Source organism: Parus major, chromosome 12 (genome assembly GCF_001522545.3).
Source record: "Parus major isolate Abel chromosome 12, Parus_major1.1, whole genome shotgun sequence".
In the NCBI taxonomy this organism is placed as follows: Eukaryota; Metazoa; Chordata; class Aves; order Passeriformes; family Paridae; genus Parus; species Parus major.
The window spans coordinates 11,732,643-11,751,412 of NC_031781.1; the positions used below are offsets into that span (position 1 = coordinate 11,732,643).

The window sequence follows — 18,770 nt, forward strand, 5'->3', positions numbered from 1 at the left end:
AAAGTGTTTATCCAGCTGTGAACTAGAATGTGGTCTCTGCAAGCTCTGCCTTGAACCTCAGTTGTGCTACTCTTGACCTTGAGGAACATAGGTAATGTCCACATCAGAGCTGGCCATCTTCAAGTTGTCTCTGAGCTGTAAGCAAGGCTTTGGGTAGAGCCAGGTGAACACTTCAGCTTGTTGTGCAAGAGAGGCAACAGTGGCTTTCTGCAGAGCGAGGTGAAACAGTGCAGCACTTGAGAGCCTTACAGGCTCCATCAGTGTCTTGTAGGCTTCTTTGCCTGACAAAGTGATTTGTGCAGCTTTTCAGCCTGAGCAGGCTTTGGGACCAAGTGTGGAGTGTGCCTGAACCTCTAATCCTGACTGGACAGAACTGGTTTGGCACAGCCTTGCTGATTCTGAGTGCCTTTGCAGTTAATCTGTAACACAGAAGAACTCTGCCTGTGAAGAACTGACTTGATTTAGTTTTCTTTTAACATCGTGACATTTTCAAGAACCAAAAATCCATTATTTTCCTTTCCCCCTGAAATGAATCATTTCTAAATATTTCTCCACTGAAAAAAATATTACACTTGATTTGACATATATGGCCATGCAAGTGGTTGCATATTTGAATATTCTGCTTTGGTATTTGAAAAAGGTTTGATGGGGTATTTTAGGCTCAAATCCTGGTTATTGTAAATCATGTCTCAGTTATGCCTCTGAGAATTAAGAGTGAAGTCAGGAGTTGGTACTGCTGTGGGCTAGCCTGCATCTGGAGATTGCCATGTGGCACATAAAGTGAAAAACCAGTCTTTCAAGACCCAAGACCTCAGTTCTGGGTTGATGCAACATTGGTTTTAACAAAGAATTTACCCTTGATTTCACTCAGTTCTCACTAGTGAATTGAAGGTTGAAGTAGCTGATTTTCCTGCACATATTAACTGTTCTTTGGGTTTCAGTGTTGCTTTTCTTTCCAACTGTCATGAATGTGAAAATGGTTCAGGTGGTGCAAATGGTTGCAGGTTCTGTTTCCCACATGCTGGATCGAGGTACGAATCTGTCGTCTGCTTTGACATGGTGAGATCTTTCACTTGAGAAACAAAGTGCAATTTCTGAACCAAAAAGTTCTGAGCTAACCAAGCAACAGAAGTGAGAGGGAACTTGAAGTTGTTTTCCAAGTGTGGAAAATCACATTTATCTGTGCCAGCAAAGACCTGTGTGTAAGTGCTGTTCAAGCTTCCTAGTTCATCTGACTGCATCGTTTTGAAGTGCAGCTCAGCTGTCAGAGGGAATGACAAGCCACTGGAAGTGGTCATCGTTCCAGCTGGCATAGTGCTCCCAGAAGAGCCTATGCATCTGTCCCTTGAGAGACAGACTTAAAAAATGCTTGAAGCTTTGACAAATTCAGATGCAAAGAACACTGCCTTAAACATAGTTTAAGATAACTCATCTGAATAAATAATTGGGAAAGTGGTTCTGCATGTACTGCTCTGAGTGGATTTTTATTAATGAGTCTCATAGGATCAGGTGGAGGTGATGTATCCTCATAAGTCAGGAAGAGTGAATAGAATTTCACTCTGCAGTGCAGAAGGTGGGATCCAAAATTGAAAAGAGAGTATGACAGGGCATCCATTGTTTTAGTAGCAACAGAAATATTAATAATGCATTCACCTTACATAGAATATCAAACTTAAATTTCCTTTTTTTGTGTGTGTTTGAAGGTGTTCAAGCATCAGCCTCTTGGCTGAAAAAATGATCTCTCGGGGACAGGGATGGTGTGCATTTCTCTTTGAGGCTGTATTAACTTGCCAGATCTAAATGCTCAACTGTTACTCATTCGCATACAGATTTGTATAGAGTGCAAGGACTTTGATCTTGACAAAACACATATTTTGCAGAACAATATTATCTTGAGAGTGATTAAAACTTACATAAACAAAGGTGGTGTTTGTACTGGCAAACTTGTCTTGCTACTTCTTCTTCTGTCCCCACCCCTTGCTTCCCCCTCACCCATCCACTGCTGATGTCGTTGCTGCAGCTACAAAGATCTCGATTGCTTTCAGATGCTGTCACCTGCATAACAAAGCAGCGATGGAGCTGTATCATTTCTGAGCCTTCAGAAGTGTTAACAGATGTTCTTGAAAGCCAAAGAAGGTGCAGCATGAGAGCTGCAGAAGCTAAGAGAGACTAAATGTAGATGGTAGGATAAAAGCCTGAATTTCTTTTTATCTCAAAGCTTCATAAAATTGAAAACCGTTTTTTGTGTTCCAAAGCTATTTGAACTGTGTATGGGTGGATTTGGAAGGAAGCTTGGTCTGCATGGTGTGAGCTGATAGAGCTGTAGATGTGTCACACTGGTGTGTAACTTCCACTGATGGATTCTTGCTCAGCTCTTGCTCAAGGGCAGAGTTGTGCTGAAAATCCCAGCTAGGCAAGGTGTGATTTCAGAAGTCACTTCAAATTATATGAAGATACTGGTGAGCTTTAGGTTGTATATTAAGAAAACTTCTTCCCCTGAGGGTGGTGGAGCAGGTTAGCAGAGAGATGTGCGATCTTCACCTTGGGAGGTTTCCAGGTCAGCCCCAAACTAGCCCTCAGTTCCAAATAGCTGCCCTTGGACAGGTAGGTTGGGCTAGATGAGCTTCAGAGAGAGATCCCTTCCAGCTGCCATTTCAGTGAGTCTGAAAAACAACGCTTTTCAGGAGAATCTTGTGAGGACAAGCTTGCCTCTGAGTGTCTGTTTTGTTGGGACACTTAAATAGTTAATATGTGAATTCAGTCACATGTGAAATAATGGGTCAAGGACGTTTTCAGTCAGTCAAGATGAAAGATCAGATGTTTTTTCATTAGGACTGGCTGTACTGTAGTGCACAAATGAATAACCTCCAGGAGTCCTGAAATTCCCTAGATTTCTGACAGGCATTGGCAGAGTTCAGGGTAGTTATGGGGAACCTTTACAGCCAGAAGAATAGCAAAGCAGCAGACATCATGAAACATTTTGAAAGTAAGACTGTCACACAGGTGACAGTTCAGACTTCAACAGTTCAGACTTCCCCAAATGATTTACCAATTAAAAATAGTGGCAAGAAAAATTTGACATACTGCACCATAAAACATGGGATCGGTTGATGTAATGTTGATTTTTCTTCTCATTAGTCACATTTTAGAGTATTTGAAAAATACTGTTGGTTGTTGTGAGTAGGCTGTAAAGCTTTCCAGCATATCATAATATTAATTAAGCTTGAGAATTTTGTGTCTCTTCCCTTTTTTAAGCATACCACAACAGGTATGTTGTATTAAGTTTTATAGCTCTGCCTGCATGTAAATAGTCCTGTAAATCAGAGCTGTCCAAAGCTGAAATCAAAATGTCTGGCTTACTCTTCTCCATGGGAAAAGAAATCCCAGTAGGAGACTGAAGAATGAGAAGCATAATGCGAAGGCATTCTATGTGACCATGGGAAGAAGTGGCATTTTGCAATGTTTTTATTGTATTTCTATGGTGCCCATTCATGGGCATTACAGAAGTGATTTCCATTTGTAAGGGAGGGGTACTAAGTCCTAGTCTGTATCTGTGGTGGACTTTGGGAGCTGTTTTCACCCATACTGGGTAAGATAAAATAGGGGAAACCTACATTTACAAACCTTAATCAAAGCCATAACCATTTCATACTGAAGTTATAGGTGACTGTGTTGCTTTGATGTGTGTTTTAAGATAAGGTTTTGCTCTGATGCCCTAGTTTTAGCTGTGGTAATAAAACTTGTTTTCCCAAGGAAATCTTGAAGAGGATTTCCTGAATTCTAAAGCATTTTTAGCAGTAGCTTCCCTACAGCTGAGGTGGAAGCAAAATCAAATTTGCAGCTTAATATTAGAATTTGAATGATAGAATGGTATAGTGGTACAGTGATTTCTGAATTCATAGGTGTGACTTGAGTGTTCTTATACACCAGGAAGTTTCAAAAATGTACAGAAGTGTATTTATAGTATGTAATGTTGTGCTTAATAGAGAATTGGACTCCGACTGCTCATAAGATACACTGGTTGTAAAAAATGAAGAGTTAATTATCACCATACTGTTTAAACCACAGAACCTTTCATCTTAGTAACTGTTCCTTATTAGAAAATCCAAAGCTTTCACAATAGATTTTGATCTTTACTGTAAAATGGAAGGAGGAAGAAAGCTTTCACACCAAAATGCTAATAATGTTTTCTTTGTTAGTGCCTCTGTATTGCATATTATGTGCATCAGCGTATCAGTCCAAGTTCTGTAGTTTTGTAAGCATCCACCTTCCCATAAACCAGTCATCTTTGGACTCTGGAGTGGACTATACTTTTTTTCAGCTGGAGAAGAATGCTGTTTATCCTTTGAGTATCTGGCCTAAGTGTGGGTGGCTCTGTAAAAGTAAAAGCATGTGTGTGGTAGGTGCACTGTCAATACACTGTTTCTGTATTGTTAAACAGGTTTATTGTATGAGCAATACTTACTCTCTAAATGCCTGATGCCTAATGATTATATGATTGTGTTTTTAAATTGTGGTTTGGTAAGTAGAATGCTTGTTGTTGTATTTGAGTCTCCTCACTCTCTCCAGGAAAAAAAGGAATTAAAATCCAATTTCCTAGGAAAGACTTGTATCTTTTAGGTAGGGAGAAAACAAATACCAAATAAAAAAACCGAGACACACAAAACCAAACAAATCTTTCCTAGTAAATTATGCTAGAGTTTTGCATTTTTATAGTCCTGTTGAGTGCACGATGACAGGGTCAATAGGCATGTGTGCATTTTTGAATTATTTACAAGTTGCTGAATTCTAGACTTTCTGGATTTTTATTTATACTTTCTCAGTCCATTCAGCAGTTAGATGTCATTGCAGTGTGCTTCTGGGCATTCTGCCAAGTCTTCACTATTGTCACTATGCTGGATAAAGTACAAAGGGAAATGCTTGTCTATGTTTCCTTGTAAAATTTTATAAGTAATGTATAACCTCAGACGTGAGACCACCGTTATTAAAGAGCACAGCTAGATGAAAACAGGACTGACTCTCACTTTCCTTGACTTTCTGTACAGGTGGTTAGAATGTGCACATCACTTTGACATGCAAGGACTGTAAATATCCATGAATTAATAAGAAAATCTAAGTTAGAACTGTGGGCTTTTGGTGGCCACGGTGCCTGTGTTTAGTGTTGTGAAACTCTTTAATAGCGTAATTGTTAAGATAACTGAAGAGAAGCCTTTTCTGAAGAATTAAAACTGAACAAAAATGGTTTGAAATTTCAGCTACTCTTCATTATTATCTCTCTTTCAGTTGGTCCTGTAGGTGTAATGATATGTTTGGCAGAGCCTTGTCCCAGTGCACTATAGTATGTAATTTTTCACAACTGTTCTCATACTTTAAAAAAAAAAAAAAAAAAAAATCACTCTGTAAATTTTAGACTAGTTTTCATATCACCAGTTGACATTAATTTGGTTAAGATGTAGCAAAATAGAGGAACGTGTGGGGGATGGAACTAAATACTATTTTTTCATAGACTGTACTATGGTGAAGCTGATGGTTAATTTCCCAGGTTAATTTCTGTGAAAACATGATTTCTCCATACCAAAAAACGTCCAAAAATATAGATACTCACTTGCAATATGGAGTTGAGGTGGAGGAAGTGGCTCATCCTTCCTTGTGCTCCTTTTTCTCAGTGTTTTGCTCTGTATATTGCAAAGAACAAAGCAGTGTAGCAGCAGTTTTTTCCCCCTGCTTTTTAGAGAAGATGCTTGTAAATTAATCTGAATGGAGATTGTTATGCCTTGATACCAGTTGAAAGGAAATCTGTGTCCATGCTTGAGTACTTGCTAGGCAAGATTATTTAGTAAGTCATAGACTTTTTACATGAGAATGTGAGAACAGCCATGCTGTGCCTGCTCAGAGAACAGACAGGGTTTGAGCCTCTGCCACTGTAATGACAAAATGAAAAGTGATTCTGTTTTTCCTGTAGGAAAATAGAAGAAACATATTTAAACTGATTTATTTGCTGTTCTCATGTAATTACTTCTTTTACTTATTTCCTCTCTCTTTTTCTTCCAAGTTTGTGCTGAGGCTTTCAATCCAGATGAAGAGGAGGAAGATACAGAACAAAGGGTAAGAGTGAGGGAATCACTCCATGCATGGTTTTCTCTGCAGATTGACAGGCAGATGTACATTGCCTTTTCTTACCACTTGTGCATTTTGTGCTGAGCGTGGTGTGGTGACACTGGCAAAGTGACATTGCTTCAGAATTTAGAGCCACTTTGTCTCATGGACTTTTTTAGTCACTACAGCTTTAATAAATACAATTTTACTTCAAAGGACTCGAGAGCTGTGCTTAAGATCTAACATCTTTAAAATTTTGGCTATTCTCCTTTCTTAAATCTCTTAAAGGCTTGTTGAGGCAATTCCTAGATCATTGGTGCTGTTGAGAAGAATTAGTTGAGCTTTACCACAGCTGTTTCTTCATGGGTGCTTAAAATTCCTCACATGCTTTTTACTGTCTTTCTTGTCAGAGCAGTTCTGCTTGGGTAGAAGTGCTTGGTTGAAATATTTTAAGTCTGCGGCCACCTGTTTTTTCTCTTGTTCTTGAAAGTCGGGAATTTCTAGGAATTGAAAATCCAAATACTGTAATTACATTTCTTTAGAGGTGTGTTTGTGTGAGCAAATCTTGTAGCCTGGTTGTTGAAAATCAGTGTTTTCTCCCTGGGCTTCTGGTGTTCCTTTTCAGATTCCATTGCAAAGATGCTTACACTTCGGCAATGAAAATCTAAGTCTAATATGATTTATCTTAAAAAAGAAGAGATACTTCGTAAATACACTTCATAAATAATTTTATAGGCTGTAAAAAAAACCCCACTATAAGTGTGTCTGGTTACCCAAATATTTGTGAACTTGGACATATTTATTGCATCAACGTCTTAATTTTCTTGACTGATGATTCAATATTCTGTTTTCTCTTAAAACAAGGATCTGAGACCTGTTTAACTTTGGAAAATAACTTTTTAGAAATGCCTACTGATATAACTGGTTTTTGGAATCCTTGTTATTCCAGAAATAAGAAATGTTAATGTGGTGCATGTCAGGTAATTAATTTTTTATATATATTTTCATAATTAGCCCCTAACAAGCACATGTATAAACATTTCCATGATACAGTGATTATTGGTTCCTTTAACCTGATGTTTATAAGTGGGAGGTAGTAACAAAATATCTCAAACAATAAAGCTTTTATTTGAGTAATTTTGTTATTGAATAACTTCTTATTGGATGGGCTGAGACTCCTGTGTATCATATAGGATATAAACTGCCTGTGAGCCAACAGTAATTATACTGGGACTAATATAGCTAGAGGTTAGGAAGAAAACCATTCACTTCTTCCTCTGTTTCATGTGTTCAAGCTTTGTCTGTGGCTATGGCTGTGTTAGAAGAGAAGGGAATAGAATGGAAAAGGCATCCTCCTCTTTCTTGTCTTTCTTCACTGTTATTTTTCATATGTTAATTGTCAGCATAATGTTTTTCCTATGTGTCTTTCATTCTGTCTTGCATTGTATGTTTATATATGAATACTGTTTATGCAAACAACAAAAAAGGACTGTGTATTTTTGACACTTAAATTGTGTTCTGCTTTTTCATGCTGAAGGTTTAGTCTGGAATCATATTTCTTTGTTGTCATGACTGTTCCGTTCTACTTTGTTTTAAAGGTAGTTCATCCAAAAACTGATGAACAGCGATGCAGACTGCAGGAAGCATGTAAAGATATCTTGCTCTTCAAAAACCTAGATCAGGTAATATAATTTTAAGGAAATCTTAAATGAAATTTATTTTTGTTATGTACAGTTAATATGATCTAAAAGTCCAGACATGGTTTTTAAAGACAAGAAAATAGAATTCTGTTTAAAAGATAAGGAATATTTTCAGTGTAGTGGTGCCAAGAGATACTGCAATTATAATTCCCAAATTCAGGAGTGCAGTAAATATTTCAAGTGTATCAGCAGCATGAAGACTGGCTTGCGTGTTCATATAGTGTATTTTTAGAAACTCAGCTGTGATCTACATCTTCAACTTTGAACATCAGGTCATTGAAAATGCAGCAAAAGTATATTGTTAATGGGCTTGGGAATAGCAAAGATGGTAAAGCAGGTCAGCAACAAGGCAAAGCATTTATATGGTGTCATCTTTCTTGGTTTTGACAGTTTCCCTGGCTGTGCTGCCTGCAAAAAAAGCAAGTTTAGTCACGGGTCAAGAGGGAAATCCAGCTGGAGCCTGCTGTGCAGACCAGCATTATCCCATTTTCTGTGTGGGCTCCACATCTGTACCTGTCCTGTCTCACTGGGGCTAGAACTGCAGCTTCTCTAAGACAACAGACTGTCCAGAGAAATAAGTCTATGGAGAATCTTGTTCAGTATAGTCCTGATCATGACTGGAGCTCTTAGATGATGACAATAATTTACTGATAGATCATGGTGCCATTTTTAGACATACATACAATGAAATACATGTACTGTTTATATGAATTGATGTGTGTCCATTGTAGTGGAGCTGTGTCAGATTATACCAAACGTTTGTATGTGCTTTGGCACTGAACTGGTATGTGAAAATTGAGCCATTTGGACATAAATTTGAGATAATGGCTCTTGTGTGCTAAAAGTCTGGTTCTGTGTATTACTGAACTTCATATTAATCTGGAAAGGAGTGAGCTGCTAGTGGAAATCAACATATATTACTTGTATTTTTGTACAGTAAAACGTACCAAAGTGTGATGCATATTCCAGTTTACTGTCCAGGCCAAATGAAACTAACACTCCCTTGTCCAGCAGTAATGCTAAGGTGTGTTTCTGATAGTTGGTTTCCCCCTACCCCATTTGATTTCTAGGAGCAGCTGTCTCAGGTCCTTGATGCCATGTTTGAGAGGAAGGTGAAACCTCAGGAACATGTGATTGACCAAGGTGATGATGGAGATAACTTCTATGTCATTGAGCGGTAAGCAGCTATGCCTGTGAAATGTAGAGGATGCTTCTTTTCAGTTTTGTAGAAATGGCAGGGAATGTTTACTGTGGGAAGGTTTCTGAAGGAAAATTATTTGCTCAGTTTAGTTTTTGTGCCTGTCAGCATAAGCACAGCTTAAAACCAGCCATATTACATGTTGTCTGTAGACCAGGTTATATTTTGTTCTGGCAGACAAGGAGGGGGAAAAGCAGAAAAAGTAGCTCTCTGTTAAGGAGAATTGGTAGGAAATTATTTTCAGGAAGGAGAATATCAGAAATAAAAATCCATTGTAGTGGCTACCATGATAAAATCTGGACTTTATTCTGTTAGTTTTGATGATTGACTTCAGAGAGAGTTGGGGCTGCTCTGCCTCTGTTGGTTTTGATTTGTATTTGCAGAGTTTAAGGTGCCATTTTGGAATTTCTTTCATCAAGCAAATGCACATCATAATTTTGGGTATCATGTATATGTGTAACAGGCATATAATACATACATGTGTGCATGGACATTTTTAGTATTTTTTACTCTTTTGAAAAAAAATGTGACTAATGTTACTTTGAATAACCATATCCAAAGAGTAATTAAGAACATGGATTTATTGCCTTCTGCAAAGCTGTAATATTAAACAGAATACTACTGAGTGATTTATAAACGTCTGTTGGAATATGATCTTAGAAAACTGCTTTTTTGGTGCACTGTTAGCTTGTTTATCACTGAAATAATGGCACTATTAATATTATATGAAATGCTTTTGAAGCAGTTCTTCAAGACATGTTGTTGCCTTTTGAATTGCAAAAGAATTTCTAGGTTAGAAATTGCTCGTTTGAAATAATTCTTGTTCCTTTTAAGGACATTCCCCTTTCTGGTTAGTGAAACTGCAGAACATAAGGCTGCATCAAATATATTCTGACAATATGGCTGTTCCCCTGTCCTCTGCTGTACCAACCTATTAGCTTAAACCAGTGTCCCATTTCTACACTCTGTTATCTTCCTCAACTGCTCTCCCTCAATCCAATCCCAGGTCTTTGGCTAGGCTGGCTGAGATCTCTTGCCACATTCACCAGAGAGATCAGGCTGTTACAGATAAGGGTAAGGTACTTCAGATCAGAGCTTGTGGAAGCCAGAGCCACTGGCTCTGCGAAGATGAGATCCGTGCAGAGCAGTGGTTCCTAATTTTGAGGAAACTTAGACTCATTTTGGGAGCCTCTCAAAAATGTTAGATACCATCAGCCTATCTTGATTTGTTTCTGTGCAAGGCTTTTATCCTGTTGGTTATTAAAAACTCTCTGCTATGAGTTTTAACCTAAAATGAAGAAGTGAAATGGATCCTTACCATAGATATTCAGGTAAATGCTTTTATAGTCCCTGTTCTACCAATGTAATGTTACCCCCCACAGCAGGTTTTTTCTGTCAAGAGATAGTTGTGTTGGAAGTTTTCAGGCATTTAGATTTTTGTTTTGTTTTATTCCGAAGTTAAAAGTATGTGTAAGGTATGCATGTTGAAGGAAATTAAACTTGGTGTTGTCTAGTGACACAGTGGCAGCCTTTGCTCTGAACAGTAACTTGGCTGCAACTCTTTTGTTGGCTGTTTGGTTTTTAGGAATAACTTCTGCAGTTAGGAGTTGTCAGTCCTTTTTTCCCTTACCAGCCTTCCTCCACCTCCCACCCACTTATTTTTTCATGCAAAAGAATATCACAGTACTGGTCTTTATGGAAAACCACAATATTTCCACTTACTTGCAAGTGTAAGTTTGGAGGACTCTGGCTCTTTCATGAGCGGGCATGCCTTGTTACTCCCAAGTAACGAATGCCTAAATATTCCTGAGGATTAGTTTCCTTCTGTCTGCATGAACATTGACTTTGTGTTCTGGCATGGGCCTTTTTTTCCTAAAGTCTTCTGCTTGCAGTACTTCCTCACCGATGGCTCATGTCTGAGCATCACCATGCCCAGAGGGGCAGTGGGCAGGGGAGGTGCAGCCTGAGGATGCAGCAGGTGTTCAGTGCCCTCTGCGTGGAGGGGAGAGCTCAGAGGGATGTGTTTTGTGGCTGAACATGGGACACTCATCGCTGCTGAGGAGGCACCTGCTGGGTCACTGCTGATTGAGAAGTCATCACTCGGGAGGGGCAGCACTGGCCTCTGCTGCCTCTTGGCACACACTGATCCACAATCTTGCTGAGGTGCCCTCTTCTGCTTTTTTTCTTTTTTCTTTTTTTGCCTGAGGGTTTTATATTTTTTCATGTCAGTACTTTTCACTTGAGTCCTTGGGCTCGTAACGATTACCATCTCAACAATTACACTTCGGTCTGTTTTTATTCTTCTTATCTTGCAGGGCTTTAGCTCATGGACTCTCTCACAGCTCAGCAACAGTTTTCTCAATAAAGCTGAGCCAAGGTCACCCAGTGTTGCATCACCAGTTTAGTCCTTGGGCCAAACACAGCTGAATGCTTGACTGAAAGTTATGTGGCTATAGTTATTTGGAAATAAATGACACTAGTAAGTGAATTTCAGTCTGAAAGATGGGAAGAAGTTGTTGTTGCTTTTGTTTAAGGTGTTCCCATCTGGCTCTTCCAGATTGAAAAAACAGCTCTGAAGACTGTTGCCTCTGGTGCTTCTCAGAGAATCATCAAGTAGATATCAGACATTAAAAGAATTAGTGACACTTCCCATCAACACTAACCCTTTTCTAGTTTACTTTTAGTATGCTTCTGGTTTCTTACTCTCCTAGGTATGAGTAAGCAGTAGAGTATAAGGTGTCTGGTAGGATTGTTACACAGTCTCATGTGCCTTCCTTCCTCACCTAGTGCCATTTCTCGTCACTCATTTTCTTTTTTCTTTACTTGTCTAGTGGTGTTGTGGGATATAATAACCATTTCATCTGACAAACATATCAACTCGTCTGGAAAATTATACATGTATTCAGCTGCTTAAAGCCAGGAGGTTGTTCCCTACCTGCTTTTCTCCTGCACATGATATATTTTGTGAAGTGTCTTAGGCCAATGGGTAGTCCCTGAACAATCTCTGTTGCCATAGCTAAGAATTAATCAAGCCTGTTCCAATTGTATTTTTAAATTATTCTTTAAAGCCCCAAGCATGACAGTCCTGAAGGTGTTGCAGTTGTTTGACTTTAAAAGGGCTACCTTTCTCTGCACAGCTTTTTTTTCAATAGGCAGTTCCTGTGGTGCAGTTGGATACTGATACAGTTGATACAGTCAAGATTTGTGTCTTGACTTCTGACTTGCTGAATTTGTACCTGCACTTCATCAATGTTTTGATTCTTTGTAAATTCTGGAATACTGTTTTCTTAACTTGATTTTAAGCGTGCCTCATGGCTAACAGGGTACAGGAGGCCTTTTGAATTTAAACAAGTTACTGCTGGGTATGAGCAAAGTGCAAGGAGATTGCTGGTGGCTGGACATATACTCTTGATCTATTCAGAGATCTTGGCTAGGTATCAGTGGGTTTAGAGCATCCTGGGGTTATGATATGAAGCTGGACTTGAAACAAACCCATAGTAGCAGGTGAGCAGCTGGATTGAGTGTGTCCCAAAGGTCCTGCAGCAATGCTGGCACTGAGAAAATGGGTAGAGATGGATCTGAGTCATTTTAAAGAGGCCTCACTGAGTAACACACATGCTGTGAAATGTCACTGTTAAAAATGATGAAACTACTTGTCACTCTGGCCAGAACAGCAATGTCAAAATATTGTGCAGAGGAAACCAAATAGATCCTGCCCATGTCTATCAGAAGTAAAATGCTTTAGTAAAAGACAATTATTGTGAAAATAGTGTAGATAGAAGTCTAAAAAAAACTGAAAAAAGTTGAGAATCAGGCAGTTGGAAAGCTCAAGTTGTTCCATCTCGCACAGCAATAAAAGGACTATTTGTATAACAGCAAAAAGCTGTTTTCAAGATTTGTACTGGGATGTTTTCTAATAAAAAGTGTTTATTCCGTTGTTTTCCAGAGGATTGTATGATATTGTTGTAGCAAAAGACAACCAGTCTCGCTGTGTGGGCCGCTACGATAATCACGGCAGTTTTGGGGAGCTGGCATTGATGTACAACACTCCTAGAGCTGCCACCATTGTTGCCACAACAGAAGGAGCCCTTTGGGGACTGGTAAGGAAAGGAAGTTGCTCTCATATGCATATTATTTTAAGCAGTACCTCACTGTGTCCAGAGCGTCTCTTGATATGGCTCCTCTGCTCATAGGTATTTTATCAGGATCTGTCATCTCATCTCCTGGCATGATAGATCCATTGTGCAAATCTTTTTGGCTGACTTTCTGGAACAACTTGTCTGTAAAAACTGTATCAACTAGTTCAATCTGTCCCTTTATAGCTTTGCTTTTACTGTAATTGGGGCTTTTGTTAGGGGTGAAGAAAAGTTGTCCTGGTTTTGTTTTCATCCTGCAGAGGACAGTGGAGGCATTAAAGCACTTATTTTTTTGGGAGGTGGAAATAATATCTAAGTGATGTTCTTCATTTTCATTTTCATGATGTTTCTTCATCAACTCACCTTCCTACCATTTTGTCTCGTAAGGGAATGGGAATGTGTTAAATATTTTCTTGAGGGTATTAGTGATTTGAAGAGGTCAGAAAATTGCCCAAAACTTTGTTTTCCTTCACAATAAACTGTCATTCTTACGGCAAGGTTCAGTAAACCTTGGAAGAGGTTCTCAGGTGATCATGACCTATGGGATACCAATCTAAATGATGGTGTTGCTTTGTCTCTAGACCAGCAGTGCTGAATGTGAAGCTGTAGCCATTAGTTTCCTTTTTTAGTTCTTGTCTCTGCACTATTTGGATGGGGTTATTTTCCCAGTGCTCTCTTACTCATCTGTGAGGGTTGGCATAATAAGTGGATTGTGCGGTCAAGGGAGCCTTTGAAGCCACAAATGTTGTGTGCTGCCTCTGTGCCCTGGGCTCCTCAGCAACTATTGCTGGGGGCTGGTTCTGTGTTGTGACCTTGATTGTAGGACTGATAAGCTGCTGCACATGGCTGTTTATGCAATCTCAGCGCTTGCTGGGAGATCTGATTTCCCTTTTATTTGTGAGGTGAAAGAAAAGAGTTTGGTAAATTACCAGGGAATAATGTCAGAATCTCATTTCTGGGGGAAGACAGAACAAAGCAGCTAGCTACAAACTGAGCTCATTCATAAAAGGAAGAAAATGAGAAGATGGTTCTTTGTTCCAGTTTGCCTTCGAAAAGAACTGCACGAATTGGGTTAATTTTGGATTTAGTTTCTGTGTGATTATATTCAATTAATTAGCAAGGTGTAGATGAACAGGGACCTCTTGCTAATCATCTGTCCTTGAACATTTTATTAACTGAGACTGTATTTTCCTCTCAAACTTCAGTTATTTCTTGTAGTTACTCTGTTTGTTGCCATGTTTTGTTGTACTATTTTGTCCCTGATGTAATTTAAACATTGTTATTAGTATGCAGAAGTCATTGCTTAAGCTCTTTGGTTATCTGCCATTTGGGAAGTGTGGATTACTCCTGCTGCATTGCAGGCTTAGGCCAACAGAAATCTGGAAGGCTTAGGCACAAAGCAGTTATCACAGTGGTTCCCTTCTGGAGGAGGGAAATGTCCTCAGCTTTTGCTGCTAAATGTGTCTGGGGGAAACCTCATGATCACACAAGCTGCCTTCACAACTCAGCTTTTTTTTTGTTCAAATATTGCTACTTCTCCTCCCTCAATGATACTCTCAAGCAGGTAAATTCTGAGTTTTTATACTTTTACATTCCCCCCCCACAGTTTCTGTTCTTTCTGCTTCTCTGAACACAAACATTTCACTTTTAGCACTGAACAATTCCTTTAAAAACAGAAAAATCCCTTATGCGTTATCTCTTTTTTAGTCTTTGGGTAACAGTAACACCATTCTGCCTTTCATCTTCCTCATCCTTCAACTTTGATGTTCCATTGGTATCACCTCTGTTAGTCCTTGTTACAGGTATTTGCAGCCTGCATCCCTTAAAAACATCCTCTTGAAAATACCTCTTCACCTCAAAATGCTGCTGCTTAGGTGCCGGCTGATGGTTTTGGGAACCGGAGGCGTGTGTCTCAGGATGTTTCTGCTTCTTCACCGTTTTCCTGACCAAATTTCTGCTTGACTTTTACACTTGCCGGCCCCCGGTGCTGCAGGCCGAGCTGCAGCGGCTCCGCTCGGCGTGTGCCGCCCGCCGGCAGCGCCGGGCCCGCAGCGCCTCCCCGTGGCCTCCCCTGGCAGCGCCGGGAGGGGATTTTGCCCGCATGAAAGATGTATTGGCAAACGGGCAAACAAAACCCCAAAACTCAACCCGTAAAAGCAGCGTAAGATAGAATAAAAATTGAATCCCTAAATGGGTGTCGGAGAAGGATGAGGTCTTACAGCTCCCTGTTTTTTAATTTGTTATTGCCAGAAATACTCTAATGCGAGCTGTTGAGTCACCGTTGTGGTGGATGTGGTATCACTTTAGCAGCTGCTTTTTCAGCCCTGGCGTTTGCTGTAAACACTCGTTCACGTTTGTCAGTTTTTGAAACAGGGAGCATTTCAGTGAAGAGGAATAATGTATTTCTCTGTGCTGTTTCTTGCAGGATCGAGTGACGTTCAGAAGAATTATACTGAAAAACAACGCAAAGAAGAGGAAGACGTATGAATTATTTATTGAGTCTGTGCCCCTTCTTAAATCCTTGGAGGTAAAACCTCTCAGAGACATATACATCAAATTCTTGCATTAGTAGTAGCTCCAGTCAGTGTTCCTGCTAAATCAGAAATCTGTTGTTTTTGTTTAGAACAAAATATTAAGTGCAGCTTTTGTATCACATACACTACACAAATTAATTTGCATTGCTGAAATACTTTTGGGGTTTTTTTTCCCCCAGATCTTTTATTCACAGTAGCGATTTGCTGATTTTTATCTCAATCTGATTTTTTTAAAGGTTCTTTATGCAAAAAAACCCACAAAACAAAAAGCCACCAACATGTATCCAGGAACAGGTATCAAAATGCAGTTTGGTAGTCAGAGTTGTGTTTTCCTGTGAGGGTGTGATATTGAAGTAAGGACACAGTTACTGGGATATTTGGCCTTTATCAGCCAGGAATGGTTTTAAATTTGACACAAAGGTAAGGGCTATGGCAGTCTTGCTTTAAACATAACTTAATATTCAGGAGTTAAAGTACTGAAGGGAAGCACTCTATCTGGGAACACAATGACATTGTCCTGTTGCGGGGTGTGGTGCCTGAATTTAGGAACAGCGTGGAAATTGTCAGTTCTGTTGATTCACCCTGTATTGTCAGAGGGCTTTTGGAACTGACCAACCTGCTTTTGCATTAGTCTGTCTTTGCCTTGAGCCATAATTTAACTTTTCTTATAATAAAAAAATATGTTCCAGCATTAATCTTTAGTATTTGAGCTCTTAATCCCTTTGGGAGAAAATTACAATATTGCAAAGGGTCATTAGGTGTAAACAACAATCTCTCCTATGTATTATTTTGGCTATATGTTGTAGCTGTGAAGGGGTAAATTACACAACACCTTCTCTCTCAGTGCCTGCCTTAAACTGGTTCCATCAATGTGACTTTTTTTGAGCACAGAAATGACTCAAATATTTAAAGATACAGAAAAATAACTCATTAGCACTGGATGGCTTTTTGCATGACACATTGCAGTTGAATCACGCATGGACCAGAATTTGATTTCTCAAACATAGGCAAGATGAAGGTGCATTTGGGGAATGAATGGATTGATTACAACTGAATCATCTGCTGAATTTTAACTGTTAGGATTTTCTTCCTTTCTTGGTATGATTTTTTGTGCTGCTCTGAAGCAATGAAATAGTTTTGTGGAGTTCTAAATGGGTGATGGGAAACACGGGGTAACTCATTTCTCCCTTCCTGTTTATGAAGACTCAGGCATGTTTCCTGGCATGCCAGGTGCTGCCTCCTCCCACTGCAGGGCCTGCTCAAGGTTCACAGCTCTTGTCCTTGTCACGTCACCTTCCTCTTCACTCTAGGAATGAGTTCTTAGACACAATTCCTTCCACACACATTTACATATATAGTGGTTAAAACATTTCTTAAATGTTTTGCTGGTATTTCTCATTAAGGTTTGCTCTTAGGAAGTTTTTAATATTTTTTGGAGTGTTATCTTCAAATTTCAACTGAATCTTAAAGTGATTTTTTTCCCCTGTCTAAACCAGCCAAAATCAGGTATTTGCTCTAAACCAACCAGATATTTTTTAACTTGAGTGGTAAGACAAGCACAGGGATAGGACACTAGGCAATTTTATTTCCTCATTAATTACGGTAGTCTTAAGACCTATGTTGCAGTACTACAACAATGTCATTTTGGGGCTATATTTATAAATTGTGTGTTTGTGTGTCTAGTAAATGTCTGTTCATTTCAGGAGGGGTCATAATGATGCAGGAGAGTTCATAGAGATGAGCTAGAATTGATTATTATATTTAATTTTCCTCTTTGTTCTAGGCATCAGAGCGAATGAAGATAGTGGATGTTATAGGAGAGAAGGTGTATCAAGATGGGGAGCGTATAATTTCTCAGGTACTTGAAATCTTAACTTCTCTTTATCATTCTCCTTTCTCTGCTTGTTTTTTCTGTTTGGAATTGATTTGCAAAATTCTATCACTTGGGCCAACTTGGCATTTATTCTTTTAATATTTCTAATTTATTTAACCACTTCTTGAATGTTTGGGGAATGAACAGTATGTGCTTTGCTGTAAATTAATTTTATTACTTTAGCTTCTTGGTATTTCTTCTCTCATCTATGTTTTATAAGTAGTCGTTGCAAGGATTCAAGATGAGTATGCCTTTAGAAGCTGAAATTAAATGTCTATGCAGTTTTCCATGAAATCCCCCATCTAGAGTTTGCCTAGGCCCCTGTGATCAAATTAAACAAGGAGTCACGAGCTCTAAGAAATTGTCAGGATTAATTGAAACCACTGTTTTTTTCTTGTGCTTTCCTGAGGTATTTTGGTGGTCTGGCTTCAGTTGACATCCTTTAGTGGTTGGTGAATGCTGCAGTAGATCAAGGCCAAGGTGGTGGAACATGAAGTTGGATGAACTCAAGCTATAGCTGTTTGATATTTTTATTTTTTTTATTTTTTTTTTTGGCTGTGACAGAACTTTTTGGAGCAGTTACAGATGGAACACTGGAATTCTGCATCGAATTTGTGGTTGCTGTGTTGTAAAAGTGCTCTAGTTCAAGCAGAAGTTAATGTAAGAAAGGCTTACCCAAAACTGCAGATTTTTGGTTACAACGTTGTTATTGTGTAGACAGAATACAACTCCTTAATAGTGTCCTGAATAATTGATCTAAATTATCTTGAATGTCAGATAATGTCAGAATAGAGGAAACAAGTTTGCTGATAACTGTCAAATTATTTCACTCCAAAAATACCCTCAGTTTTTTAAGTTGAAATTCTTTTTGCTTAAGACCCTGCGAAAACTGAACTTAGAGCAAAATCAGAGCTTATAAATCGGTCTTGAAACTGGGAATTCATACCATTAGTGATCCAATTACACAGTTAGTTTTATTCTTTTTTAATAACTGAATTAAGGACAAAGATGTAATTATCCTTAAAAGGAGGATTAATAGTTTGGATAGGTCTGGGTGATGGTAGTACACTGCTACGGATGATGAAATTCTGTGCTTGGAAAAGATAACTCTTACATTACAGCAGTTGCATGAATACCAGGGACCTCTTTTCCCTTGTGAGTAATTTTAAATTTTAATTACCTTTCTGGAATTTGACCCTTCATTTAAGGGCAGTAAGCTTGAAAGCACTTGAA

At 39.0% G+C, this 18,770-nt stretch overlaps 1 protein-coding gene across 2 annotated transcripts in view; it reads left to right on the top strand.

Moving 5' to 3' along the window:
• The window catches only part of PRKAR2A (protein kinase cAMP-dependent type II regulatory subunit alpha), a 59,669-nt gene that overhangs the window by 34,175 nt on the left and 6,724 nt on the right, over window positions 1-18,770 (top strand). For both annotated transcript variants that reach the window (XM_015641037.1, XM_033517346.1), the window contains 6 exons: window positions 6,053-6,105; window positions 7,695-7,778; window positions 8,867-8,973; window positions 12,941-13,094; window positions 15,556-15,657; window positions 17,448-17,522. In XM_015641037.1, the coding sequence (XP_015496523.1) occupies window positions 6,053-6,105; window positions 7,695-7,778; window positions 8,867-8,973; window positions 12,941-13,094; window positions 15,556-15,657; window positions 17,448-17,522 (575 nt within the window). The remainder of the gene's footprint in view (window positions 1-6,052; window positions 6,106-7,694; window positions 7,779-8,866; window positions 8,974-12,940; window positions 13,095-15,555; window positions 15,658-17,447; window positions 17,523-18,770) is intronic.